Source organism: Trifolium pratense, linkage group LG7 (genome assembly GCF_020283565.1).
Source record: "Trifolium pratense cultivar HEN17-A07 linkage group LG7, ARS_RC_1.1, whole genome shotgun sequence".
NCBI classification, from domain to species: Eukaryota; Viridiplantae; Streptophyta; class Magnoliopsida; order Fabales; family Fabaceae; genus Trifolium; species Trifolium pratense.
Window position 1 is genome coordinate 6,873,780 of NC_060065.1, and position 27,846 is coordinate 6,901,625.

General features: G+C 33.9%; 8 protein-coding genes across 14 annotated transcripts in view; 6 read left to right on the top strand and 2 right to left on the bottom strand.

Moving 5' to 3' along the window:
- The first annotated feature begins 351 nt into the window (after nucleotides 1-351).
- On the top strand, nucleotides 352-2,287 carry LOC123895752 (putative uncharacterized protein DDB_G0277255). The gene is made up of 5 exons (XM_045946242.1): nucleotides 352-1,174; nucleotides 1,278-1,386; nucleotides 1,479-1,666; nucleotides 1,783-1,832; nucleotides 1,946-2,287. The coding sequence occupies exons 1-5, from the start codon at nucleotides 352-354 to the stop codon at nucleotides 2,285-2,287; spliced, it is 1,512 nt and encodes a 503-aa protein (XP_045802198.1).
- A 746-nt stretch (nucleotides 2,288-3,033) lies between these two features.
- LOC123894216 lies at nucleotides 3,034-4,888 on the top strand. Its single transcript, XM_045944149.1, has 4 exons — nucleotides 3,034-3,412; nucleotides 3,869-4,128; nucleotides 4,248-4,409; nucleotides 4,547-4,888. Exons 1-4 carry the CDS (start codon nucleotides 3,034-3,036, stop codon nucleotides 4,886-4,888), a joined length of 1,143 nt encoding a protein of 380 aa, XP_045800105.1.
- A 932-nt stretch (nucleotides 4,889-5,820) lies between these two features.
- On the top strand, nucleotides 5,821-7,719 carry LOC123894217 (solute carrier family 25 member 44). Its single transcript, XM_045944150.1, has one exon. The coding sequence runs from the start codon at nucleotides 6,152-6,154 to the stop codon at nucleotides 7,211-7,213; it is 1,062 nt and encodes a 353-aa protein (XP_045800106.1). The 5' UTR covers nucleotides 5,821-6,151; the 3' UTR covers nucleotides 7,214-7,719.
- A 2,436-nt stretch (nucleotides 7,720-10,155) lies between these two features.
- On the top strand, nucleotides 10,156-10,867 carry LOC123894219 (17.1 kDa class II heat shock protein). The gene has a single exon (XM_045944151.1). The coding sequence runs from the start codon at nucleotides 10,232-10,234 to the stop codon at nucleotides 10,703-10,705; it is 474 nt and encodes a 157-aa protein (XP_045800107.1). The 5' UTR covers nucleotides 10,156-10,231; the 3' UTR covers nucleotides 10,706-10,867.
- Nucleotides 10,868-11,300: 433 nt separating this feature from the next.
- LOC123894220 (25S rRNA (cytosine-C(5))-methyltransferase NSUN5) lies at nucleotides 11,301-18,792 on the bottom strand. Its single transcript, XM_045944152.1, has 13 exons — nucleotides 18,442-18,792; nucleotides 18,304-18,362; nucleotides 18,159-18,209; nucleotides 17,709-17,844; nucleotides 15,138-15,223; nucleotides 14,888-14,986; nucleotides 14,673-14,726; nucleotides 13,839-13,983; nucleotides 13,582-13,643; nucleotides 12,549-12,636; nucleotides 12,220-12,294; nucleotides 11,857-12,018; nucleotides 11,301-11,757 (listed from the first exon to the last, which is right to left on the bottom strand). Exons 1-13 carry the CDS (start codon nucleotides 18,704-18,706, stop codon nucleotides 11,537-11,539), a joined length of 1,503 nt encoding a protein of 500 aa, XP_045800108.1. The 5' UTR covers nucleotides 18,707-18,792; the 3' UTR covers nucleotides 11,301-11,536.
- A 442-nt stretch (nucleotides 18,793-19,234) lies between these two features.
- LOC123894222 (probable WRKY transcription factor 50) lies at nucleotides 19,235-20,836 on the top strand. The gene is made up of 3 exons (XM_045944155.1): nucleotides 19,235-19,751; nucleotides 19,973-20,114; nucleotides 20,381-20,836. Exons 1-3 carry the CDS (start codon nucleotides 19,520-19,522, stop codon nucleotides 20,502-20,504), a joined length of 498 nt encoding a protein of 165 aa, XP_045800111.1. The 5' UTR covers nucleotides 19,235-19,519; the 3' UTR covers nucleotides 20,505-20,836.
- A 108-nt stretch (nucleotides 20,837-20,944) lies between these two features.
- On the top strand, nucleotides 20,945-25,269 carry LOC123894221 ((S)-coclaurine N-methyltransferase-like). Of its 2 annotated transcripts, XM_045944154.1 has the most exons (8): nucleotides 20,945-21,622; nucleotides 21,720-21,828; nucleotides 23,494-23,718; nucleotides 23,888-23,987; nucleotides 24,066-24,176; nucleotides 24,313-24,396; nucleotides 24,654-24,712; nucleotides 24,821-25,269. In XM_045944154.1, the coding sequence occupies exons 1-8, from the start codon at nucleotides 21,436-21,438 to the stop codon at nucleotides 25,011-25,013; spliced, it is 1,068 nt and encodes a 355-aa protein (XP_045800110.1). In that variant the 5' UTR covers nucleotides 20,945-21,435; the 3' UTR covers nucleotides 25,014-25,269. The 2 variants fall into 2 exon arrangements, with proteins under 2 accessions (XP_045800110.1, XP_045800109.1); XM_045944153.1 differs by having other exon boundaries at nucleotides 24,654-25,269.
- Nucleotides 25,270-25,927: 658 nt separating this feature from the next.
- LOC123894225 (uncharacterized protein At4g33100) overlaps nucleotides 25,928-27,846 on the bottom strand; it is a 3,229-nt gene continuing 1,310 nt past the window's right edge. The window contains exons 3-7 of one of the 6 annotated variants that reach the window (XM_045944162.1): nucleotides 27,395-27,846; nucleotides 27,106-27,230; nucleotides 26,902-26,990; nucleotides 26,580-26,815; nucleotides 25,928-26,453 (exon numbers count right to left, since the gene is read on the bottom strand). The exon at nucleotides 27,395-27,846 is cut by the window's right edge and continues 874 nt beyond it. The gene's annotated coding sequence lies outside the window, so the exon portion shown is untranslated. Of the gene's footprint in view, nucleotides 27,029-27,105 lie in introns of all 6 variants that reach the window. The other 5 variants (XM_045944161.1, XM_045944160.1, XM_045944163.1 and 2 more) reach the window with 5 other exon arrangements.

Genomic DNA, 27,846 nt, shown 5'->3' on the forward strand with positions numbered 1-27,846 from the left:
CTTTTTTTTAACACACAACAATGGTTATAATTCAATTTGAAAAGTCACAATGTTTCTCCCAAATAATCACGTTTTTTCAAAACTACCAACTGAAACATTACCAACGGTAATTAACCTTCACTCACACCTCTTTCACCCTTATATATTTTCCATCCCAATCACACTAAACTTTCCACATATTTTCTTATTTTTTTTTTTCATCAATCCAACCATAATTTTATCTTACTTTCATCAGTAGTAGCGGCGCTTTCTTTTATCTTTTAGCGCCGCTACTGCCATCACAATTCCACAACTTTTCTCAAAGTTTTGTTTCCACCACCATAAACTAAAACAAAATTTAATCCAATAATCATGGAAGAAATGTTTCATTTTGATGATGATGATGATGACTACTCCTTTGAAAATTCCATTGACCCAAGTTTTTTCAATATGACTAATCCCACACTAGCAGATTTATCCATGGACAATAATAGAAACAATGTGGGTCCCACTCCATCCCAACAAAATCATCACTTCAATTTTAGTACTAATATCAACAACAATGGATCCCACATAAATTTCCATGAACTTGGCATACTTCAAAGGTCACAAACACAAAGTAATAGTAATTTTAATGGTCAATTTTCCACTCTACTATCCCAACAAAATCACCATGATATTCAAATGTCACAACAAAATCAACATGGTATATTTCATAATACTAATAGTGACACATTTAATTCCAATTCCAATGCAATGTTGTCACAACAAAATCATCACCAACAAGGGCAAGGTGGAAATAATGATCCATTTCATTACAATTTAATATCACCAGAAGATCATCATCAACAAGTGCAGGGTGATAATAATAATAATAATAATAATGATTCATTGTTTACCAATGAAATGTCACAACAAAATCACCATGGTGGTAATAATCAAAGTTTTTCTGATCCAATGGTTCAAGAACAATATGTTCAGAACAATAATAATAATTTTTCACTTGGAGGAAATAATTTTGAAGTGGGTGGTACATCACAAATGCATGAAGATCAACAATTGATTCAACCTTCAATTCAAACTCCAGATTTGCCAAACCAAAATGAAGTGTTAGCAATTGATCAATGGCCACCCACACAAGTTCCATTTTTTTGCACTTGTTGTCAAGTTCTTAGAGAAATCATTCATGCTAATGGTTAGTTTTTAAATTTTAATCACTTCTATGACCAAAATTAATCAATACACATTCTATTCTATTATCTATTATTTGATACATATTTTTTTTGATACATGGATAGGTTTTCAATTTGAAAAGCTTGAGATTCATGGAAGAATAGGGTTGATTACACATGCAATTCATCATAAGTTACCTACTAATGGGAACACTCCAAATTATCAAATGATTGAGTATGTTCCAAGTCTTAGTGTTTTTATATATTTTATTTGCATGTTAATGTTGAAGTAAATTAAATTGACACATTTAAATGATTATGCATCAGTTTTTGCAAAAGTAGCCTTGATGAAATAAAGAAATATTTGGCGAAATACTGCGTGGATCGTAATACATCAGGGTATTTTATTCTGCAAGATCCAATGTCTGCATTTTATGAGACTCTTTGCACTGGGTTGGATTGGATTGATGATATTAATATGGAAGGTCCTATGGATAATAATCAAAATAATTCAGGTTTGTCGTCGAATTCAAGAAGGAAAAAAAAAAAGTACTTTCATATGATTTGTCTCTTCAACAATATAATTACTTTTTATGTTATTATTATGCTGAGTTTAATTTTATGTTTATAGATGATATGGGTGAGAATGCAACGTCTGATAAAAAGGATCTCTCAGCACAGGTATACATGTTCCTCTTTTGTTTTCTTGTACTATAAGTAATAAATTAGTGTAATTAATTGCATGTTATTAATTTGATATTATATCCTTATGATGATGTATTGTATGGAAACAGAGGAAAAAATCTGCAAGTTTGACATTGAGTGATTTACGCGATTACTTTCATCTACCGATTGAGGAAGCATCAGATCATCCGAATGTGAAGTTATGTCCAACAGTTCTGAAGAAAACATGTCGTAAAGCCGGATTACAAAGATGGCCTCACAGAAAGGTGAAAAGTCTTTTGAAGCAGATAGCCATAATGGGAGCACAATTGGATGGACAAGATTCCGCGACAAGGGCAAGGACTGAACATGAAATTAACAGGCTTAAACAAGAAATGATTGCACATTGTGGTGGATACATACCAACCGCGATGCATAACATTGCTGCCTTCTTGCCGCAGCAGCAGCAGTAGTGTCCAAATGTTAGAGGAGTGACTAACCTGATTGATTCTTAACTTGTACAGTACAGTGTGTATATGATTGCTTGGTGGATTTTTTATTTGTTATTGTTTTGTTGATTCTTTTCGACTTTCTTGATTGGTTTGGTGGTGGTGACAAACTGACAATAATATGTAGATAGTAAATTGGTTGGTGGTGATAATAGTGTGGATATTTGTACTTATTCTTTTGGTTGTATTGACTGAATAATATTGTACAGTATTTGTTATTTTTTTGGCATTTTTAAAGTTACTTGATGTAAATTCTTAATTACTTGTGAAGAAGATCTTATGAAGCAAAGGTGACACAGACACCGGACACAAGACAGACATTGTGACACACTAACACCGATAATAATTGTCACACTAACACCGATAATAATTTTAAAAATGACATAATTCAATGTGTTGGTGTTGTGTCGGACACCGATACACGTCTAATCCGAGAAGTCTTTGTAGAATAAGATAAATAAAAGATGTAAAAGCTTATGTTTGATACAAGTGTTATGTCATAATAAAATGTACATATCAAACAGAAAAAGAATTTGCAGTCTGTAAATATACTCTGTGCCGGCCATAGCTTTGGCCTCTTGGTATTTGTCTTATTAGAAGGATATTATGAGGATATTTTATAAGCCAAAAGGAGAGAACATGCTGAAAGCATATACACACATTACTATCTTAACTAGGTCACAATTTCCAGTTTCATATCCTAGGAGGAAATGGCTTCTTCTGATCAAACACTTGTTTGTGTGAAACAAGTGAAGCAGGAAGTAACTAATGAATGGGATGAGACCATGCCATTACCTGGAGACATCATTGAAGGATTCTCTATACATGATGTCGACGATGTTGATGAGTCCTTTTTGCCAGTCAAGACAAGTTCAGAGTTTAGTTCTCAGCTTGGTAAGATCAATCCGAGTGTGGATTCCATATGGATAAAGGTTAGAAGAGGTGATAGTTTACTGAAACTGCAGACATGTGTTGTGCAACAGAAAGGTTATGTTCTTAGAAGGAAGTATACTGTCCAAGCCACAACAGATCATAGACATATTGTAGATTTAGCAGATCTAACATTAAAGCAATGCATTGAACTGCAAGGTATAAATTAACTCTTGTGTTTATCATTATTATTCACTAAGATTTGACTCGTTTTAATTGTATTTTTAGTCTCTAAATATTATGATCGAGTAATTTTGATCCTTTATATTTCAATGGTACAAATTAGGTACTCCAAATATTTCTCTAGTCAAAATAGTCCTTCTATCACTTGATTGTTGCGGTACCTTTTTTTTTTAACGCTAGTAACTTATGCGTCGTTAAAAATTAGACAGTCCAATGATAGAGGAACTTGATTGTAATTAGAGAGAGATATATATAGAGATCAAAAGTACAATTATTGAGTCTCAGGATTGTCCATATGCTATTTAGCCCATGTTTGGTATCACGGTGAATATTTCAGAATCACGATGATCCATTGTGATTTTGGCATACTCACCGTGATACCAAACATACACAATGTGTAAAGACATGTAAATTCTTTATCAATTTTTGCAGTAATGACAAGGAGAGTAGACATGCAAGACAAAGGATTCCACAAAGATGCAATAAAGTATGATTGGAAGATGAAAGTAGGCACTTATTTGCCTCACCAAAGCTCTTCAGTTGTAAGCTCCATTCTATTCATGCCACTAATTAGTGAAAACTGCATCAATACCACCACAGCTAGGTGCATGGCCTGGTTTAGTGCAGCAATTTCCTCAGGAGTCCCTCTTGTTTTTGTCAATATTCAAACTGAACTCATTCCACCTACAATAGTATGTATACTTTTACTTCATATATTTCCTTGTGATATGAATTATTATTGTTTTTATCTAGTTATTGAAAAATCAATAGAATGAACTAATGAGTCAATTTAAACCACACTACAATGCAGGAAAATACTAATCTCTCTAGCAACCAACAAATCCATTGCACTGCTCAAATAATTCATGGTATAAGATTATGGTTTCTACCTGGACTAGAAGAAATTCCGATAGAATTGATTCCTCAACGTAATGAAGCACGCTTTGGAATGGAAATTAAACGAACTGAAGAGGTACGTATTTGAGCAAATCAGTATTTTGTATACTAAAATTGTAAGATTAGGAGTATCTATAGTGCTCATTCACTCTAATCCTTGGCAACTTCTAAAGAACTAAATTTTGCTTACAAAAACACACATTCATGATGCAGGGCTTTGTGTGCATCTATTCAGTGATGAAGGACACATCAGCGGATCGCGGTGGGTTAAGAGAGCTTCATGAAGAGGCAACTGCAAACGGTTTCCTTCTCGTGATTTCACGGTTGGATGACAAGAACACAATACCAACAAGTGTTTGTTCTGATGGTCTTATACATTGTTGTGACCATGCTGAAATTAAGAACCTTCTTATTTCTGCATTAGGCCAATATGAGACGATTCAGCTTCATGTCATGGCTTGGCCAAACCAAACTCGTTCTTCTCAAAATCATGTTGTTGGCTTTTCAGCACTTCTACCACCAGAAAGTTCATTTCCCATTCATCAGTATGATTAAATGGTTAATACCAAAAAGTTATAAAATGTTACACTTTATAATACATGATATGTAGAAGAAATTACTTATGAAACTAGTAATGAATTTCATGTATGTTGTTATTAATTATAATTGTCTAATTCATTTACATGTATACTCCCTCCGGTCATTTTTATAAGGAACACTTTGAAAAAATCACACAGACCAATGAAGCACATTTAACATAGTTATTTTCATTTAATACTCTTATAAATTTAAATTTATTCCATGTATACCCTTATTTAATTACTCTTTATTCAACTAACTTACTTATTTTTAAATTCTCTCTCATAATAAATAAGGGCACAAGTGAAATTGGACATTTAAAACATTTGAAAATTGGTCAAAGTTTCTTATAAAAAGGACCAAATTTTTTGCCCTAAATGTTCCTTATAAAAAGGACGGAGGAAATTAAAAAAGAAGTGTGTTATTCAAACACAAATTTGAGACATAAAATTGACACATCTCTCTTTTCACTTACAAAGCACACAAAACGAGAAATACAAAAAATATTAAAAAAACAAAAAAAGTATATTTATTGTATTTTTATCAAATAAATGTGTTTACTAACATTTTCCATTAAAAAATCAGAAGGGTTGATGAGTTTAATTGCATCTTCTATATCTTGGAAGGACTACTTTTCATTTCATTTTTTTAAACAAGTTGTAAAAATATCTTAAAAACAAATTGTCATGATGGTGTAGTGTAGTACTCAATAATTTAATTGGATAATGTGTGAAAAATGTTTTACCTAGTTTACCTAGTACCGGAGTACTACTCCGTCCCAAAATATAAGCAAAACGAGGTCAATAAAAGTGAATGTATCTGGACTAAATTTTAAACCAAATACATCAACTTTCATTGACCAATTTTTTCTTATATTTTGGGACGGAGGGAGTACAGTACATACAAATAAATCTGAAAATAAAAAGCATAAGAAGACAAAAACCTCAAAGCCACCGAAATATGAACTGACACGTGCCCATTTGTTTTCCTTGTTGATCCACAAAAAACCTTATTTGTTTGTCACATCATCCATTTCTCTCCCATCTTCTGCCCTTTTCCTCACGCGAGCTGCCTTTCCTTTCTGTTTTTGTACTCTGCACTGCCTTTCAATATTATCATCTTTGATTGTGATCCATCATCATGACATGAACTTTGTCCTGTAGCATAGTAGCAGCAAAAGGGTTTCTCTCAAATTCTTAAAGTTTTCATTTTTCACAAAAAGGGTTGTTGTTGTCTAAGATGAGTTTAAGAACAAAAAAAGATGTTTCATCTTCTGAAATTCATATACCAGCTGAGATTGATTGGCATATGTTAGACAAATCAAAGTTTTTCTTCCTTGGCGCCGCCTTATTCTCTGGTGTTTCAGCAGCACTTTATCCAATGGTTGTGTTGAAAACTCGTCAACAGGTTTCTTCTTCACACTATTCTTGTATCAACATGTCTTGTGCTATTATGCGTTATGAAGGTTTTAGAGGTTTTTATAAAGGTTTTGGTACTTCTTTAATGGGAACTATTCCTGCTAGAGCACTTTATATGACAGCACTTGAAGTTACTAAGAGTAACGTTGGTACTGCTTTTGTTGAATTGGGTTTTTCTGATAATACTGCTACTGCTATTGCTAGTGCTGCTGCTGGTGTTACTTCTGCTATGTCTGCACAATTAGTTTGGACCCCAATTGATGTTGTGAGTCAAAGACTCATGGTACAAGGTTGTACTAGTAGTAGTAGTGGTAGTAGTGTTGGTGGTGGAAAGAGTATTTTGGCTAATCTTAACTCTGAGAATTATAGAAATGGTTTTGATGTTTTTAGGAAAATTCTATATGCTGATGGACCAAGAGGGTTCTATAGAGGATTTGGGATTTCAATTCTGACTTATGCACCTTCTAATGCTGTTTGGTGGACTTCATATTCTATGGTTCATAGGTTCATTTGGGGTAATTTTGGTTCATGTTTGTGTAAGAGTGATAATTTGAGTGATGGTTGTGTTGGTTTTAGGCCTGATTCTAAGGCAATGGTGGGTGTACAAGGTTTAAGTGCTGTTGTGGCTAGTGGAGTTTCTGCAATTGTGACAATGCCTTTTGATACAATTAAGACTAGGTTGCAGGTTTTGGATACAGAAGAGAATGGTAGAAGAAGGCCATTAACTTTTGTGCAAACTGTTAGGAGTTTGGTGAATGAAGGTGGTTTGTTTGCTTGTTACAGAGGATTAGGACCAAGGTGGGTTTCTATGTCTATGTCTGCCACAACTATGATTACTACTTACGAGTTTTTGAAACGCTTGTCTACCAAGAGGCAAGATTGATTCAATTGAGTTTTATGATATACTTCAATCAGTAAAAGATCTGTAAATAAGATCATGGTTTTAAATTGCGTTGGCAATTGTGGTTACGTTGTTAAACTTGCAATTGCAATGTCGTTGCAGAGACATCAAAATCTTTTGTACGAAGACATATCAAATTTTGTATTTTGCGGCGGTATTTGCAGTTGCAGGTCACAATTTAGAACTATGCATAGGATTATAGGTATTAGGATTAGGAATTTAGGATTGGTTTGTTTTTTTGTTCTTTGGAATGTTCTTTCTAAATTTTAGTTTGTTAGGTTCTGATGCTCATGTCATGTATGATGAATGAGCTTGTAAATTTAACTCTTTTGCTTTTCTAATCTAAAAAGTTACAAAATATGTTTCCTATAATTGTTAGTACTAACTCGTATTTTTGAAGTTTTTTTGTCTTTCATATTTAGAAGTAATGCTCCTTAGATTACTCTATGAATTCATGTCTTGAGTGTGAGGGTTAGATGGATAGGACTCTGGCTTTTGCGGTTTTCAAAGGACGTAGTCATGTAGACAATGTGGCATGAATGAATCCCAAGGTCATTTAGGCCTTCCAAAATCTGACCTTATGTAATTATTAATTTGTTTTAATTTTATTGTTTTCTTGTTTTGTAGTTAAATTGCTGAATTTGGTGATTGTATTAAAATTATAATATTATGTCGTCTTAGAATAAATCGTTTGGAAAAATCCGAGCTCAATTCCTGATGAGAACAACTTGCTTTCCGTTCGAATTCTAAATTATCATATCCTCTTTCCTTGAAATTTTACTGAAGAATTTTGGTTGCCTAAAAACCTTTTGGATGATGTGATAGTTTAGTTTTTAAATGTTATATTTATATTGTTTAGTAAAAATGTACTAGGTTATTTCATTGAGTGGAGTAGTTATGAGTTTTCTAATTTTGGCTCAAGCTTTCTCTATTTTCTAACTTTGTAAAAGAAAGTAGATTGAGTTTATGCAAAAGGTAAAAATGTACTTCTTAGAATTTTATTTAGGTTTTAATTTGGTTCTTATGTTTAAAAAGTTTTAAGTTTGTCTCTTATGTTATTGATGTCAACATAAGTTTGTCTTTTTCATTAAATTTTGAATTAATTTTTTCTAAAATTTTCATACAGTACCTCATAAGTTGTCCACGTACGCAAATCTATTAGCCACATAGACGATTTAAACAAAAATTGGATTAAAAGAATCAACTTAAAGTTTTTTAAAGGTAAAGCATCAAATTAAAACATAAAATAAACATTATTTGTTTTGACAGTAGAAAAAGAAACTTAGTTTAGTATATGCAAAAAAACTGCTGGCAAGAAAGACAAATTTAAAATAAGATTCTGATGATATATTTTCTCTATAAAAAATGTAGAAATACATGTATTTGGACATTATGAGTTATTGAAGCTATGGAAATGGTGGCGGTGGAAGGAGACAACTGAAATACCGTCCCTTCAAATAATTTCATTCATCAACCATGGGCTAGCTTTCCTAAAACCAGGGGCTCATCAGAGAAAAACCATTTCGATCAACCAAATAATATGGTACCAATCGCCCTATTTCTTTTCTATGGATACAGTTAGCATGTAAAATAACAATGGTTTCACTATTTTAATACTCCCTCTGCTCTTATACGTAAAGAGAAAGATTACTTTCTAGATTCATGAAGAATCTAATGTATTTAGACTATATTATGAATCAAATAAATTAGATTTATTATATTTTTAATGAATCTAAAAAATAAACTTTTGCTTATACATAAGACAGGAGGGAGTATCATGATATCATAAGTATGAAATATCCACCGTCGCCATGTCAGTTGGATATATAAAAAATGTGTTCTCTTCTCTCACTAATATTATTTTTTCATACACAATAATTAGAGATTTATTGTCTAACGAATTATTTAAGGTGTCTGAGTCTCTTACTACTTGAATCAATTATACATTGTTACAATTAATTTGATTTTGTATGGAACATTGTGCTGCAAAAACAGTGTGCTAACCTTCCATCTGCCTTCCCTGTCCAATTTATCTGCTAGATTGATTGATCCCTTGCAGAGATTAGTAATTTATCTCCAAAGCCGAAATTTTGGCAACTTGAAAAAGCTTTTGCCGTATAGAAACGGATATACTTTTTTTGAAGGAACAAACGGATATACTGGCATGCCGCATGCAGAACAAATAACAACAAATGTGAAGAAAAAAAATGTGAAATTTGAAAAGAAAAAAAAAAAAAAAAAACACTCCTCCAAACATGAAATTTTCAATTTTTTATAACATTCTCAAGTAGCAAATCGGTAAAAATGAGATTTTTGAGAAAAAAAAAAACCCTCTTACCGTAAAATTATAATTTAAACATAAAATCTGCTACTTAAAGTAACAGATTGATGTATTTTGGTAATTTTGTAGGACGCGCGAATAATTGAGTATGGTGGCAAAAGTAAATCTCATATTTAAAATAATTGAAAATCTTGAACTTGGGAGTAACCTTGCAGAAAAATTCGATACGTGAAAATTGAATTTTTTCTTAGTGCAAATTCAGAAAAAATAAAATAAAATAAAATCGGTAAACATAACCCGAATTTTGTTTTTCAAGGCAAAAAAATATTGGTAAACAAAAACCAATTTTTTTATACATGGGCAAAAACAAAAATCCAAGGGATAAAAAAGAAACATGAGTTGGGAAGAGAATTTATCGTAACCGTGACCATAGATGGGGCAAAGGGCTTGGACGTGAACCGTTTATTTACTTGGGCCTTTGAGGCCCAATAATCGATGACAGAGTCATCATAAAAACATCATTCTCTTCTCTTATGGATCCTACTAGAAACATTGAGTTTACAATCGAAACTCCTAGAATTTCTCATACACTTGTCTTCCTCCAGAACCTCCCACAATCTTCTTACCACCTTATAAAAACCAAACATTCTTCACTCTCAAAACACAACAAAAACAATCAAAAAACAAAACGTGCAATAAACAAACATCACAAAACAAGAATGGATTTCAGGCTAATGGGTTTGGATTCACCACTCTTCAACACACTTCACCACATAATGGACCTCACAGAAGACACAACAGAGAAGAATCTAAACGCGCCAACACGAACCTATGTTCGCGACGCAAAAGCAATGGCAGCAACACCAGCAGATGTGAAGGAATATCCAAATTCATACGTGTTTGTTGTCGACATGCCAGGGCTGAAATCTGGTGACATTAAGGTTCAGGTTGAAGATGACAATGTGCTTCTGATAAGTGGTGAGAGGAAAAGAGAAGAAGAGAAAGAAGGTGCTAAGTATTTGAAAATGGAGAGAAGAGTTGGTAAGTTTATGAGGAAATTTGTTTTACCTGAGAATGCTAATGTTGAAGGTGTTTCTGCTGTTTGTCAAGATGGTGTTTTAACTGTTACTGTTAACAAATTACCTCCTCCTGAACCTAAGAAGCCTAAGACTATTGAGGTTAAGATTGCTTGAGCTGTGTTGGATTCAATGTGTTTGCAAATTAAGAACTATGTCTGTTCTTTTTTTGTAGTTTTTGTTTGTGTGGCAATGGTTTGTGTCTTTTTGTAGTTGCCTCATGTGATGATCCCGTCATGTAATAATATGAATATGAATGGATTTTAATTACCTTTGTTATTCTCTTTTTAAATGCCAAGTTTACTTCTCATATTAGATGAATTTCAAATTTTCAATGTTTAAAAGTGGGTTGAAGAATAAATTTGAGTCTAAACACCACATTTAGATTTAAAAAACTATAAATTGTTTAAAATTAATTTGAGAGAAAAAAAATTCTATATAAGCAACCAAACACATCAAATAAATCTCATAACAATGTATGCCCAAATACCATAACAATCGCTACTTAGAACGGAGTTCGTATCCTTGGTTTGGTAATTTCAGTGGTGCGTTTCGAAAAGTAAATCTCTATTAATTATGGGCAAAAAAAATCTAAAGACTGTTAGGGACATGCAAGAACCTGCTAACAAATTTTGGGACATGCAAGAACCTGCTCACAAGAAATTTTATGGCTGGGGAAAGGAGTGCATGTTATGTTATTTGGAACTTCATATCAAAGCTTGGGGGTAATCTTTGCTAGCAATAAATATTCAATGCATGATAAAGAGAGGTTCAGTCTTTGTAATTTCTTTCATCAGTAAGAAAACAAAGAATACAATTTTCTCCTTTTTCATTTCTATATATGGGAAAAAAACTGTAAAAATGCTGCAACAAAACTGCTTTAATCTACTTTTATGAATTGGTTCTATTATCTATCGGGATTTCAACCCTATAGGACTTGTCTAGTATTCAATGCCGGTTCAGTTGACCATAAAACCACATTTTGAACAGATTAGTGTGAATGAACATTGGTTTCTTCCTTCGCAAGTTTCTAGTTTTGGTAGAACCGTGGAGAGTCCTATTATCATTTTTATTTGACCTCACTGAAAGGTTAGCATCTTTCTTGGCAAACAACGCAATGAAGAAACCCTCACCATGCTTGGCCGGATCTGTCCGAACAAAATTTTCAGCTGCAGGATAAGAAAACAAGCATGAAAATCCACCAAAGTGATATGATAAAAATAGACCAGTAACTGCTGCTGCTGCCTGAGAATAACAATTATACTTACAGCCTTCAAACACTGGAAGACCGCGACACTGCCACTCGGGGAAGGGTTTCGCCAGTTGGAATCCATGTGACTCAGCTATGGGCAGAACTGATTTCACAACATCTTCATTCTCAATTTGGTTTATTGAACATGTACTGTACACAACTCTTTCCAAAGCTGGAACTGCCAAAGAAACAATACTTTTAAGTACTATATAAGAACATCTAAACTTTCGGGGATAAAAAAAATGTTAGGACCCTACATTCATAACTTGCTCATTCGTAGTAATTGAATAAAAAATAAGGTTCTTACAAGCCCGCCGACTTATTAAACCTATAGACAAATCTAAAAACATACATGAAATATAATTATGAACTAACTCACAATTGAAGGCATGCTGAAGAGCTTTTCTCTGAAAAGCTGCAAGCTTGTTCAGTCTTTCCATGTCAATATCCTGACCTACACAATAAAATTTGACAATTAAAAAACTGATAATATTTAATTTCCATTTAGATTGAAAAAGATTGTTCAAGTTTAATCAGTTTCAAGTTGTTTGTCTGAATTCGATTTGCGTACTATAATGTCAAGTGTGATTTCTTAGATACTATAGACCAATCATTTTTTAAATGCCACAGTAAATTTCATCTCATTTAGAAGTAAGTTGCTAGCCAGATCGATAGATATACGATGTAGAAGGTAGAATTAAATATAACCTGCTACTTTAGATGGGAGAAGATGGTCTAGCCTAGAAGCGGCAGTACCAGAACCTGAGCAGGAAGGATCCAAAAGAATAGCTTTTACCTGCAATGTTAAATCTGAAAACAATTAGACACAAAAATGAGAAAAGCAAGACAGACTACAACTGGTAGACAAAGTCCCAAGTAGCCACTGGATAAGTCATACTTAAAAAGATAAAAAAAATAATAATAATAGCTACAGGACAAAAGGAATTAAAGGAATCATTGATCAATCATGAGGTGGTGGGACCCAAAGTGTGGCAGGTGTATTCTAGAAGGGGCAGTACGGTCAGAAAGGGATAGGTGGACACCTGTGACGTGGTGAGAGAGATATTGGGCTTGTACCCGTTTCCTTAGTATAAGGAGTAAGAGTTGGGTTGAGAGAGAGGTATCTTGGATATTGTTGAGCTGATAGAATGATGAAGCAGCTTTGAGCTAGCCTTTAGGAGCCATTGCTCTGGTCAGATTTAGGGTTACCTTGTTTTCCCCTTCGTCTGTAATATCTCCATTGTTTTCATTAATAAAAGCTAAATACTTTTCCCCTGTTTTGCATTTTCTTTTCAGATATTGCTTTATTCTGTTTTGGTTCCTAACACCTTACAATAATGGCGATTTGCCATTCAGTAAAAAGAGGTAACTACTAACTACTCCTACTTCAGCTAGATATAACTTGTAACTTGAATAGAAATCAATATTTCCTTCTTAAGACTGTTGTGTGCACAACTCTCAACACATACAAAGTCACTCAAACACATTTGGAAGATTACATCATACGGTGACCAACAAAAAATGCTAGAATCTACCACCCCCATATCATGTCTCAATGCAAAAATACATTCATTAAGTGGCTCCAGCAAGTATATGAATGATAAGAAATGGGAATTGCAGGGAAAAAATTGGATGTATTTAATCCTAAAGTCTGATAACTCTGCAGCCTATGACCAGTCAAACTGTTACTAACCCCAGGAAATGTAAAACATACAGCTAGAGATCAGGAAATATACTTTACCTTAGAGTATGAAGGATCCTTGGGATTTATGTTCAAGAAATCCTCGTTGAGAACCTGTATGTCTGAACTTAGCGTTAAGTTTGAAGCATGGCGACACAAACTGAAAATTAACTAAAGAGTGGAATCAAAATTTACAGTGTGCTACTCTGCTCCAGATGCATCATGCTACAGTATATGCAGAAAAGAGAGCTAAACAACTACATAAGACCCTAGTTGATTATTGTATTATTATAAACGGTAATTGTATTGATGGATACTGGAAGCCCCAGATAGCTTTATACTGTCGTTCAAGCGCTTAATCCTTTCTTTTTTCAGCTCACATGCAATAATCCTACCCTTTCTCTTCATAAGGGCTGCAAGGTGGACAGTTTTGTTGCCTGGTGCTGCGCATGCATCAAGAACCTTGAAATACATTTAAAGTGAATACCAGTTAGGAACAGAAGAAGTAAAACACAATCTCAATCCATTTGATTTCCAACTATGATATTTTATAGTTTAATTTATAAATTGAGCATTTATATCGCAACAGTTAACGATTAAAATAAATCAGGCCACAGACAGATGCCACACAAGTATACAGTAGTTGCTTGTTTGTTTTCTAGCAAATAAACTAGACACGGAAACATTAACCATTTCTTGCATTCTTTCAAAGATACATGGTAAAACATCCTAAATTGTCAATAGCATGATTATTGATTAGTTATCTCAGAAGGAACAGATCCATATCAACAGAACGATATATTTAACAAAGAATAAAATACACTTGTGGCACCAATCATTTGGTCTCAACGGTAAGTGCTCTTACCAAACGACTGAAGAATTTGAAAAACATAAAGAAATTAATCGTCAATGTATCCATTAACAGGCAAACATTTTTAAGGTTTTTTTTTGGGGAAAAAAAAAGGTACATGGAGCAGGCCGCAACGTAAAGCTCTAGACACAGAAGAATAAAGAAATCATAGATGAGATGGCAAAAGATGATGTTTAAGAGGGTAATGAGGAGCTAAAGTGGAGAATACCTATGAAATAGATATCTATCTTAAATCAGAACACTATATATCATCATATGTAATAAAGCAGCAATAACTCACCTCCCATCCTGGTTCAGGGCTAAGAGCCGGTGCCACCATGGAACTCGCCTTGCCCTAAATTTGTATCAGTGTTAATGAAAGATTACTAAGAATGAATAACAAGCACAAAGAATGGCCTTGTCAGTAAGAAAGTAACGAGGGTTTAGAAAAATTTCAGTTTCTAATTCCCAGAGATCTATATATATATAAAGAAAGTAGGGAGGGTTGATTCTTACTTGGAGAAATATGCTTCCGTTCTTGACAAGAGGATGATCATGTAAATCAGTTCCTGGAGGGAGTATCAGCAAATCAGGCAGTAAATCATCCTTTTGAACCTATTTGACACACCAAAGATATCATCTCATCAACCAAAATGTAAATTCAAGGATGTATACTATTATAAGCTTTTATAAACTTACTTCCATAAAGAAAATTGACATTGCAATGTATGATATTGATAATCAGAAATATTTTAACAAAAAATACCGAGTAATCTTTCCGAAGTTCAACTAAGGCTGAATCAACATCCAGTTTAAGTGTATTCACACGAACATTTCGAGGTACAGAAACATCTGCACAAGAAAATTTTGAACAACTTTATGAGAGTAGGCAGTAAGTCAGAAACTCGCACGATTAAAAGAATAAAAGCATCGAAAAAACATCATTTATTTATAAATTATATGCATATGCCATGAAATCACAGCATAACTAAGCTGTAATGAATCAAATAAATTGGACGGGCCCAAATAAGAGTGTGTTAACTAAGGCCCAAGAAATGAAAAATCAAGGCATGAGTTAGGCATATGTAATGTAAGGAAGACATAGAATGAGGGCATGAAATATGTAATTGGTGATTTAGTCACATCTCTCTCTGATATTTCTCTTCTTCTCTCTGTATTTCCCCTCTTCTATGTACTTCAATTTCTCTTTACTATCAATTCCACATTATTTCACAATAGTTATCATCTCAATTGTTACTATCATTACATAAGCATCGACGGTAAAGAGTTTGAAAGCTGTTATGGTTCATCTTCCCAATCCATTAATTATGAAATCGTCTTCAGTGTTTGATCCACCGCTACCTAAACCACAAGATTTGACTCAAAATGCCATAACAAATCCTGCACCGCCACCAGAACCACCGGACAATGATACACTTTCGACATTGATTGCTCTTATGACTGAGGTATTTCCTTCCTTTTCCACTACTCTTGCTACACAGAAGCTGTTTGTTTATTTGCCTCACAGAAACAAGATTAATTGGTCTCACGTTGATTCTATGTATGTTCAACATAGTTTCAACATATTAGCCTTGGTGTTGTTTTTTCATTTTCTGAGAAGTTACAGTATGAATCCAATAGAATTCAGTCTTGACCATGACATTAAAATTGGTATCAAAGGGGGTGGTATGAACCATTTTCTTCATTTATATGGTATGGCATGGAAGAGTGTCTCTGTACAACATGTTTGTGGGGGCACCTTTTTGATAGATATTTGTGAAAATTATGGTTGTAGTATTGAACCCAATTTGCCTCTTGTTGTTGGTCATGTAACCAAAATTATTGTCATGGGGGCTACAAATTCATCACAAGGGAAGCTTAGGCATGGTCGTGTAGTATGGTTAGCAATTGACATAGTTGTTTCAATGGTGGATGCTTATATAGCCTATTATTGTGAAATGGCATTGGAAAGGGACTTGTTCTTTGTTAAGCAGTGGATTCTTGATAAGAGTGCCAACACTTACTATAACTTCATTGCTGCAAATTGGTGTGCTACTCATTTCATAGCTCATATACATTTTATCCAAGATTTTCATTTTATCAAGTCTATTTTCTCAAAAATTCTGAACTGGAGGTTTGTCAATGGCCTCTCCTTTGAATCTTTTGTTGTTACTTTTGGCCTGACTAATCTAGCTAAGGTTTGTGATTATAATTGCTCTTCCACTCTAATTGCTCATTCCTTTGGTTATCTGATAAATGGTTATTTGCTGCAAATTCATGCCAAGAGTGTCATAATTTTGCTAGAAGTGTTGATTGGTAAGCATTCAATGGAAAGCAATAAGTGCTTCGTGTTTCTATAAAAGGTGACAAAAGCGACATTTTCTAAAGATGCTCATATCCCCCTATGGTTTCCATGAAAGCTTTTCTTTAATATTACAAGTGCATAATTCACACAACTCCATAAATGCTCATCTTCTATTTCACCAAGCTTTAGTTTGTGGTAATAAACTTAATGATGTTCAGGATATTCTAAGCTTGTAGTTGCCAAGATCATGTTCTGAGTATGCTAATTCTCTTTGGCACCAAATTGTCGAACGTGTTGAATTTTCTGTGTGGATGGCAGCAGTGCTTGATTCATTCACCAAAGTTGCCAATTGTTTTTCTACTACTTGTAGTGCTTACAGAATGGTACCACCAAAGGCTGAATATTTGCAGATGACACCAAAAGGAAGACACTCTAAGAAATGGGATCCAGGTGGTAACGATTATTTTTTCTATATCAAAGGGTCTCTACAATTCCAACAATGGGATCTGGGTGAATGTTAACTTGTCCATGGGGAAGGTCAACATGACTTGGAGGCCACTCCGGAAGACACAAGTATCACTCTACAATATTGTGTCAACTTCAACCTTGACGACAAGGTTGATTTTAAAGGGGAAGGTATTGTAATGAATCAAATAAATTGGACGGGCCCAAATAAGAGTGTGTTAACTAAGGCCCAAGAAATGAAAAATCAAGGCATGAGTTAGGCATATATAATGTAAGGAATACATAGAATGAGGGCATGAAATATGTAATTGGGGATTTAGTCACATCTTCTCTCTCTGATATTTCTCTTCTTCTCTCTGTATTTCCCCTCTTCTATGTACTTCAATTTCTCTTTACTATCAATTCCACATTATTTCACAATAGTTATCATCTCAATTGTTACTATCATTACATAAGCATCGACGGTAAAGACTAAAGAATGCATAATCCACAAAACAATAGTATAATATATAAAGAAATCTAACAAGGGGATTTTGTTTTTGTGGGATTGGAGATGGGAAGACTGACCAGGAACTTCATGTAGAGCAAACAACTCTTTAACAGTCGTCACATTTCTCCGTGACAGAATCTTTTTCAGATGTAAATGTAGTGCATCCTTGTGGCGCATGAGATACTTCTCAGCATCACCAACCAGTGGAACTGCCTACAAATTTTAACCTAGTCGAGTTAGATAACCACTCCATATGCATGCAGTGTTGTTAAATTTGTTAAATAGCGCTACAGGTAAGAGGAATTTCAACACGAAGCTATTTGGTACAAAATGTGGCACCATTGCACTGTCCATCTATGTTCTTCTTTTGTGACCTAAGTGACAGATATTTTCCTCAATTGACAACTCTGTCCATCTATGTTCTTCTTTTGTGACCTCAGTGACCGGTACCAAATTCACTAATGCTATTGCTAAGTAACACAGTTCAATTCACTAATGCTAGTATAAAATAAATTGAATTCACCGACCTGGCCGAAAAGGATATCATAGACAATTATATAGACCAATTCTTGTTGCCTCTGCAAAAGGGTGGTATACAAGATTGTTAGTGTTGTGTTATAAAACAATCATAACAACATGCCAACAAACATCAAAGTTAGTTAAGTTGACAACCTTCCACTTGGTGTTGAGTATAGAAGCAGATTTCAAAACATCATTGATAATGGGAAGATCTGAAAATGCAAAGAAATTAATAAAAAAACATAATAATCATAGAGAAAAGAAAGAGATTGGTGGTAATTAAGTAATTACGTTTGAGGGTTTGACATATGAGAGCAAAAGTGGCTTTTTTGTTTCTAACAGAAGGATGATAAACTAGGGTTTTAATAGAAGCAAGTGCACGACGTTTAGCGTCTCCTTCAAGAACACTTCTCAATATCTTCGCTGCTTCTCTCCTTGCGAAATACGCTGATCTTTCTGCTCCTTTCAACTTCGCCGCTTTCAGTTCATTTTCTTCGCCGCCGCCACCACCAGTGGCACCACCCTTCTTCTTCTTCCTCATACTTTTCATTCTCATCCTTGGGTTTAGGGGTTTTGGGTTAGCTTAGCTAAAGGAACAAACACTCACTTGTTATGTTAATAGTTTTTTTTGTTTCTAGTGATACATTCCCTTTTTTACCAAAATAAGTCTCGTAGTAAATTATAAGTCATAAATAACTTGTTTTTTACTTTGTATATTATTCATATGATATATTTGATATAAATGCAAATATTAATAAATGATTGTTTGATTTGTTTCGATGAGTATCTTCAAAATATATAAATTTTTATAATTTTTAATAAAATAAAATGTAAGATAGCATGCCATGATATTGGTACGAAGTTTCTACCGCTTAACGATGTGGGACGAACAAGGTGAGTTCTCCTCTCCCACCGAATTTTTTCCATATTTATGAGGCAGAAATCGAACACCTGACCATATGCTTAAGAGAACCAAGTTCCTTATCACTTGGATCAATTCATTATTGGTGCGTAAGATTTGACCTATGCATTTGTAAAAAAATTGGACTAACAATATATACCAACTAAAATTTAATTTAATACAATATTTAAATCACTTGAAAGTCTTCCATTAGTCATTCCATTCCATGGCATACCCCACCCTCAGGCTAATCAGTTCCATGACTTGTATCTATATCATACTTTTTTCCCCACTAATTTTGTATATGTATATATCAGTGCTGAAGACTCATCGAAGTTTCCTATCATAGTTCCTAGGAAGATTACCATGAAGCTGCATATTAAACAAAACCTATATTTATGTATGTACCATGATGATGCTTTCTCTTTTCATTATGGTAGTACCAAATACCAATAGCAAAAATAAAACATGACAGAAAAAAATCCCATACAACCAAATTCACCTGACACCGATTTCATCAACCAGTGGCCTATGGACCTCTCTGAGTACTTGAGATTTGATGATGATGATCAATGGCCTGATGATGATCCAGAGCCATTTGTTTCTGAACATGTCATCAACCAAGATAATCAACAAGCCAATGAATTATTAGTAGGTGACTTTGGAGGAATTGAAAGCCATCTTGAGGGGTCTTCTAGCAGTAAGTAGAGTTCCTAAATGAAATTGTCCTTGTCGGCTTGTCGGTTTATATAAATGAATTATAATCGTCAGATCATTAAAAATATTTGACTTCAATCGTAACTACTTCTACTATCAGTCGATCACGGTTTGTTGTACTTTATTGACGATATGTTGAAGTTTTTACACTAACAATTAACGTATAATTAAATCAATCTTCTACCATTGATTGGTGCCATATAGGAGGTTTCATCAGTGAAGGTGAGAGGAAGGAAATTAGAGATAAAGTTGCATTCAAAACCAAGTCAGAGGTTGAAATTCTTGATGATGGATTCAAGTGGAGGAAATATGGAAAGAAGATGGTGAAAAACAGCCCCAATCCAAGGTAATTAACATGGACCGCGAAGAGTGCCCAATTTTATTTTTCTCTAATAAATTTTGATATTATTTTAAAATTTGAGTTTAGCGTTGCTTAAAGTTAAAAGTCCGACTTGTAAAATGAGTGTTATATTTCACTTGTAACATTTTTTGAGATTATATGGTATTTTAATTGGGACTCTCAATGCATGCATTAAAAAATACAAAACATTAGGAATTTTCATTTTATATATACATATTTATGTTAATTAAGAAATTTTAATTTGATTACAGGAACTACTATAGATGTTCCGTGGATGGATGTCAAGTGAAAAAGAGAGTTGAGAGAGATGTGGATGATCCGAGTTATGTAATAACAACCTACGAAGGCACACATACTCATCCAAGTTTTCACTAGATCAAGTGTATGATTGGTATCACGGTGAGTATGTCGAAATTACAGTGATCCATCGTAATTTTGCAGAAGCTACATAGTATCACCGGAATCACGACGACCCACCATGATACCAAACATTAGCCAAGTTTTGGCATATTCATGGGCCATAGGCCATAGCTAGCTACATGCCTACAACTAGTTCTCTTAACTGTGTGTGCTCTATTGCCTAGTGTTATGAAGCATTCAATAGTCACAAAGTTGGTGAATTCTCATGTACAATATGAAGATGTCAATGATGAGAAAATAAATTTTCAACAATATGTACAATATGAAGAACTTTTTTTTATCTCCAACAACAAAAACAAAAGATAGGACTTTGGTTGGTTTATGATGATTATTGATTAGTAAGAGTCAAACTTGTTATCAGAGAGTTTAAAACATTCCCACACGATGCACATGAATTACTTGTATTAAACTCTGAGAGTATTTCTAAATAATAATTCAATACATAAATTGAAGAAAACATTTCTACATTTATTTCTTTAACATGTTTCTCTACTTAAAACAGAGTCATCATAGTCAATTTGGAGGTCTTACCATAATTTTAAAGTGAGACAATTAATAAAAAGAAGCTAATTTCTTTGTTTTATCAAATATTTAATATCTAGTGGCAAAAATTTCACATTTTAAAGTAAAAATAGTGAAAGTATCGGAGTTTGAACCAGTTTCAACATATTGCATATAATGTCTTTGTCAATTGTGCTATGATTACGGGACCCTACCGAAATGTTTCCAAAATGGAAAAATAAAATGTAAAAAGATAAGGTATACTTACTATGTATAAACAAAGTGTAGCAAGCACCACCACCACCACGTGGCTGTGTAGTGTTATTCTTACCATATTATCATCTGGCAAGCAAACAGAAGAAGTTTGGTGTGGTGGTTGGAAAAGATGGAAGGGATGATGCAGCTACCATACAACACAACGGTGAAGCTCATGCTTGGTTCATTGGAACGCAATCTTCTCCCTGATGCTGTCATTAGGAGACTCACGCGCTTGCTTTTGGCCACTCGCCTTCGCTCTTCTTACAAGTCTTCTTCTGAACTTCAGCTCTCTGATCTTCTCCAATTTGCACATTGTATCTATCTCTTCTTCTCTGTTTCTTATCCATTTTAGTAATTTCTTATAAAACATCATCTTGTTTCAATGGTTGATATGATATTATACTGTTTCAGCTTTACAAGAGATGCCTATTGCTGTCAATACTGATATTCCAAAATCTCAACATTATGAATTACCAACCTCTTTCTTTAAGCTTGTTCTTGGAAAGAATCTCAAGTACAGGTAATTTTCACCTGTTTTTACTGTGAAGCATTTAAGTACAGATTCATAAAGGGTGTGTGGGATGAATGGTGGTGGTTAGGTTAGTATAGCCTTCATATAGCTAATTCCATATTTATTAGTATAAGCTCTTATCATTAGAGCTTTTGTATGTTAATTGTTTTCATATAAGTTATTAATTGTTTTCATAAGCTATCCTATAAAGCTTACAGAAATAAGCTGAAATCAGTTTATGGACCTGTAATAAGTTTTTTTCATAAGCTCTCTCAAATAGTCTCACAGGTGTTTATACTATAGTAAATGGATCATGCTAACAGGGTTCCACGGACACTAGTTAAGGAAATATTTTTTTAAAAAAAATTAGAAGTTTTGCATTGGAAATCATATTTTTTTAACTTTTAAAAAGTTGATTACCCCACTTTTAAACATATTATTTTTATATTTATTTTCTTAACCAAAGTCCTAATGGCACTCATTAGTATTTTCCTTAGTAAATAAGTTGAAATAAATTAATCCAAAAAACCACAATTAAGGGAAATAGGGTCAGGGGTAAAGACTAAAATAGACAGGAGTGTAAAGACTCTTTGTAAAGGAATCCTAATCATGATGTAAAATGAATGTATTGGCCATTTTACCACCGTCCTTGAGGGATGAATGGTAATTGAGAGCTGTTTTTTAAGTACAGATTCATAAAGGGTATGTGGGACTGGGATGAATGGTTGTTAGTTAGTAGCCTGGCTTATAGCCCATTCCATTGGTTAAAGTAGACATAGGCTAAGGTCTGTTTGGATAAACAACTTAAGTACAGATAGGCTGAGCTCTTATCATAAGAGCGTAGTATATGGAAATGGATTCAATGCGGTCGCTCCTGACTCTGAAATTTGAACTGTCTGTTCTCGATCAAACGGTCTTGATCTTGCTGACTACATGCAGGCATAGGGCGCCGACTGCACCCAATCCCGATCCCTTAGTATATACATAAGCTAATTTTTTAAAGATATAATAAAGTCAAACTACTTTCATATAAGTTATCAATTATTTTCCTAATTAAGCTATCCTATAGAGCTTATAGAAATAAGTTGAAAACAATGTATGGAGGTGTCATAAGTTGTTTCGATAAGTTCTCTCAAATAGTCTCACAAATGTTTATATTAGAAAATGAATGATGCTAAAATGTGCTCTAAGGGCACTAGTTAATGAATACAAAAATAGAAGCTTTGCATTGGAAATTATAATTTTTAAGCTTCTGAAAAGTTTATTACACCACTTTTTAACATGATATCTCTATATTTGTTTTCTTAACCAATGCCCCAAGGGCACTCATTAGTATTTTTCGTTTGTAAGTTCGAATAATCCAATCCAAACAAACCACAATTAACGTAAATAGGGGTCAGGGGCAAAAGCTAAAGTAGACAGGAGTGTAAAGATTCTTTATAAAAAATCCTAATCAAAGTGAAACTAATAGTCATTTTACAACTGTTGACGGGGAAATTTGAACTCAGCAGTACCTTGAGATTACAATGCTAAACTCGGTACAATCGAACTAACACTTCAATTGTACGGATGAAATTTGTTGGCAATATCAAATACTTGCATAAAGATAAATAGTAAATTATACACATAACTTTATGATTTACGTAACATTCTTATATGTATGAACTGGTGCAGTTCTTGTTATTTCTCTTCTGCCTCAAAGACATTGGAAGATGCTGAAGAAGAAATGTTGAAACTGTACTGTGAGAGATCAAACCTGAAAAATGGTCATACTGTTCTTGATGTCGGATGCGGTTGGGGATCACTGACTTTATACATTGCCAAGAATTTCAGTAATTCCAGGGTTACAGGAATCTGCAATTCCACCACTCAAAAAGCTTTTATCGAGGAGAAATGCCTGTATATTTCTTGATACTTGTCATTTGCTTCAAGTATTGTGCATGCCATATAGTTTACAATTATCTCATTAACCAAACGAGTCTTGCATGACATTGACACCGTTATTTAGCTTGCAAAACACATATTGTATGATGATCAAAATCACTTTCTTCCACTGCCCTCTTGTCAGGGAGCTGCAGCTGCAAAATGTGGATATCATTGTTGCAGACATTAGCACATTTGAAATGGAAGCTTCTTATGACAGAATATTTTCTATAGAAATGTTTGAGGTTCGATTTTTTTGTGGTAAATAATCTGCATTGAAGCTGTGTTTTATTAAATTTGATTCAAATTTAACCTTGGCACAGCATATGAAGAACTACAAAGATCTTCTCAAGAAGATATCCAAATGGATGAAAGAGGATGGTCTTTTATTTGTTCATTACTTCTGCCACAAAACATTTGCCTACCACTTTGAGGTGAACTTCATATAATGCCTTAGATATCTCAGTTTGCTAGCTGTTTCCGCTTGTGATATTGTTCGAAAAATCAGACTAATTGAGTTCTTCTCAAAGATACTAACCATTTATTTATTGTTACTACTTATACATGAAGGACAAAAATGAAGATGATTGGATCACAAGATACTTCTTCACTGGAGGAACTATGCCTGCTGCAAATCTACTTCTTTATTTTCAAGTAAGCTCATTACATAGTTTGTACTAGTTTTATATTTGTCAAAATGATGTTGCAGAATTGCATAAACTTTTGCTGTGTTTTCCTCTAAGATAAAGACGAAGGAAAATTCAAAAGAAAAAAATGTTCACCTTTTCTTTTAGAAAACAAAAAATGAATAAAAGAACAGAAGCACCTACAATTTTGTTGTGTAACGCCTTAATATATGGTCATGATTTTGCTAACTAACTTGTAACTGAATTGTTTGTTGATGTGTGAAGGATGATGTTACTGTCATCAACCATTGGCTGGTAAACGGGAAACACTACGCACAGACCAGGTTTGAATATGCTAATTTGCTCAATAAGTTATATTTCATCCATAGGTTATTTGTTTACAAAGCAAGTTTGAACCTTATCATTGAAGCAAACATGAATTTATGTTGCAGTGAAGAGTGGCTGAAAAGAATGGATAAGAACATGAAATCCATCAAGCCAATTATGGAATCAACATATGGCAAAGATTCAGCTACTAAATGGACTGTCTATTGGAGAACATTTTTCATAGCTGTAGCAGAACTTTTTGGATACAATAATGGCGAAGAATGGATGGTTGCACACTTTCTTTTCAAAAAGAAATAAACAAAACCGAAACGTTATTTTCTTGATTTGCAGCAAACTGAGTAAGGATTTAAAAGGAGGAAAAAGAAATTGTTCAATCGAAGCCGTCTTTAATCAATTAATCGATTGTCGTCTTTACTGAATTGTAACCCCAACGAACATCTATTTCATTGTCAACACACCACACACAGTCTTGTCATGAATTACATGTCTATTTCAAATTGGCATTCAGTTTGTAAACTCAGAATTCATCGTGTTCTGTTATTTCCTTTTTAAACTTCTTGTGTCTAGTTCTTTAATCCAATTCTTGTGACATGTGAATTGTTGATATCTAAACTTCCATAGATGCTTATGGCAATAAGGAAAATGAATTTCAACTCTCAGATGTAATATAACCCATAGTATTTTGGGAGGAAATCTGCAGCACAATTAAGGAGACAAAAAATACTGGTGATCAGCACTCATTTCAACCCTTTGATGCATAACTAGTTTTTAAGCACGAAGTAAAAGTTTCAACTTTTGAGACTAATATTCTATATAAAGTATCTTAAAATGTGCCTTTAGGACACATGTTAGCTTTTTCCTTTTTATCACCATGTTTATCTTCCGACTCTTATTTCTACATGCTCACGAAACATGGTAGGAACCAACCCAACCGACTAAGATGAATACTTTTTCTTACCAACACCCCCTTTCTAATAGAAAACTAAAGCATACATTGCAAAATCATGCAAATCAACGAACAGATGACAACTGATTTTTAAACTAAAAATAACATTGTAACCAAAATATATCATAAGTGTCCAAGAGCCATCATTATATGCTATAGATACCGAAAAGAACTTCTAGAAAATATTTTTCAATATATATTTTTAAAATAGTATTTGATTTTATAAAATATTGCAAAACAATTAAAGAATTCATCAAAACAACCCTTTATAAAATAAATAATTAGGTCCTCAAGGCCTCAAGCATTATATGATATAGAAACTGAGATACATCCAAGCTTTGTTCTTATGTATTTTTCCTTTTTTCAGTTAGTCGTGTGCATTGGGGCTAATTGTGGTAACTAAATACAATCTGAAGCTAAAGTAGCCCCAAACCAACTCCATGACAGCAACAATGAAAAAAAAAAACATTTCTACAAGCAATCAACCGAGTGAAAAAGACCACCAACCATAACCACTTAAAACCAACTGGATTTGCACACAAACAAACTGTATGCATGCTATACAAAGCATTGGATCAACAGTCCTATATATGGGACATCTAAAAACGAATTAAGGAAAGCAGACGGGTCTACAGTGTAAAGTACATCTGCAAAGATCAATTCGGTATTTTGTCATCCGTGACCTCAGCCTCCTCCAACCCTTGCTTCAACCGTTGCTTCGCCCTATATCTCTTAGAAACTTCAGCCACCAATTCCATTTCTTTGGCAATGATTGCTTCTGCCAAGGCCCGCTGCAGGTTTAGAGATTGATATGAAAGAATTGATATATGCACAAAGAAACTAAATTTTTTGAAACTTGAATAAAAAGCATTGCCAAAGGCCCCATAAACTTTGTTAAGAATTTCAGAAAAACTTGCCTCGCCTCCTTGATTGTAAGCCTAATCAGACATGTAACAACGACGCGTCTTAAGACGAAATATGTTGCACCAACTCCATAACTAAATACAATATACTTCACACCATTATTAGAAAACAGATACAAAAATCACTCCTTTTCAATCTTCACTTGTTTCAAACGCTTATTGCCTTGAAGCTTAGCAACTCCATCAAAAACTTTGGATCAATTCCTCTTAACAGTGCTACCAACATCATTCTGTCCTTCAGATAAGTTAAGTTGTTCAACCCCATAGGTGATGATGATTTATGAAGGAACATAAAGCTTAACAATTAAAACAATACCTTATTTTTGCTTCCAGCACTTCCAATAACATAACATCCAGTCAGTTTAGTGAATTGCCCGATAGATTGACCAACTGCACCAGATGCAGCTGAAACAAAAACATTCTCTTTTGAAAGCCTCAACACCCTAAATTCATTCACTCAGTCAGTATTCAAATTCAATATAAAATCATTTGAATCCAAAAGTGGTAAAAAAACACTGACCTTCTCATCAACTAAAACCATCTCAAGAGAGCTATTTTGACGAACGTTTTCTTTACCGGGCATTATATCAGCAACATCATCAAACTTGACACCGACCTTCCCCTTCTGGTTAAGAACGATTCTATCTAATACAAGATATATTTTGTTGATATCAATTTTTGCATTCTCAATATTTTTCAACCTCAATTTTTAGGCAGGTAGATACTAACATAAATCTATTAAAAATATTACAGAAATCGAAATTCAAAATCCAAGCAACTCTGTTTAGGAGGAAAATAATTAAACCTACATGAGATAGAACCAAACCCAGATATAACCTACACGAGAAGAAATTACTTGAAGAATCAGTAACAGCAAACATGGAAATCGACCTGCACCAGATGAAACTACACCAGATGAAGCTATTGGACGAATCAAGAACAAAACGACGCAATTCGACCAGATTCATTGGATTTTCTGAGTAGCAACTCTAGCAGCCACCAGTCTATGGACAATAGCTTCCTCTAGACACAGCGCATAAAAAAAATTAACAGGAAAAAAAAACAGTCAAAATAGAAGAAGCTGGCCCGCCAATTTACATCCTACCTGGCATGAACGAATGCAACCTACAGTGCTCAAAATCTGTTTTCTATGTGTCAAGTGTATAGATTTATTGCATTTGTTTGGAGCAAAATGCCACAACTTTGAGGGTGCAGGGCTGTTTTCAAATGAACTGCGATTTCTGACTTTTCTCCATTATTG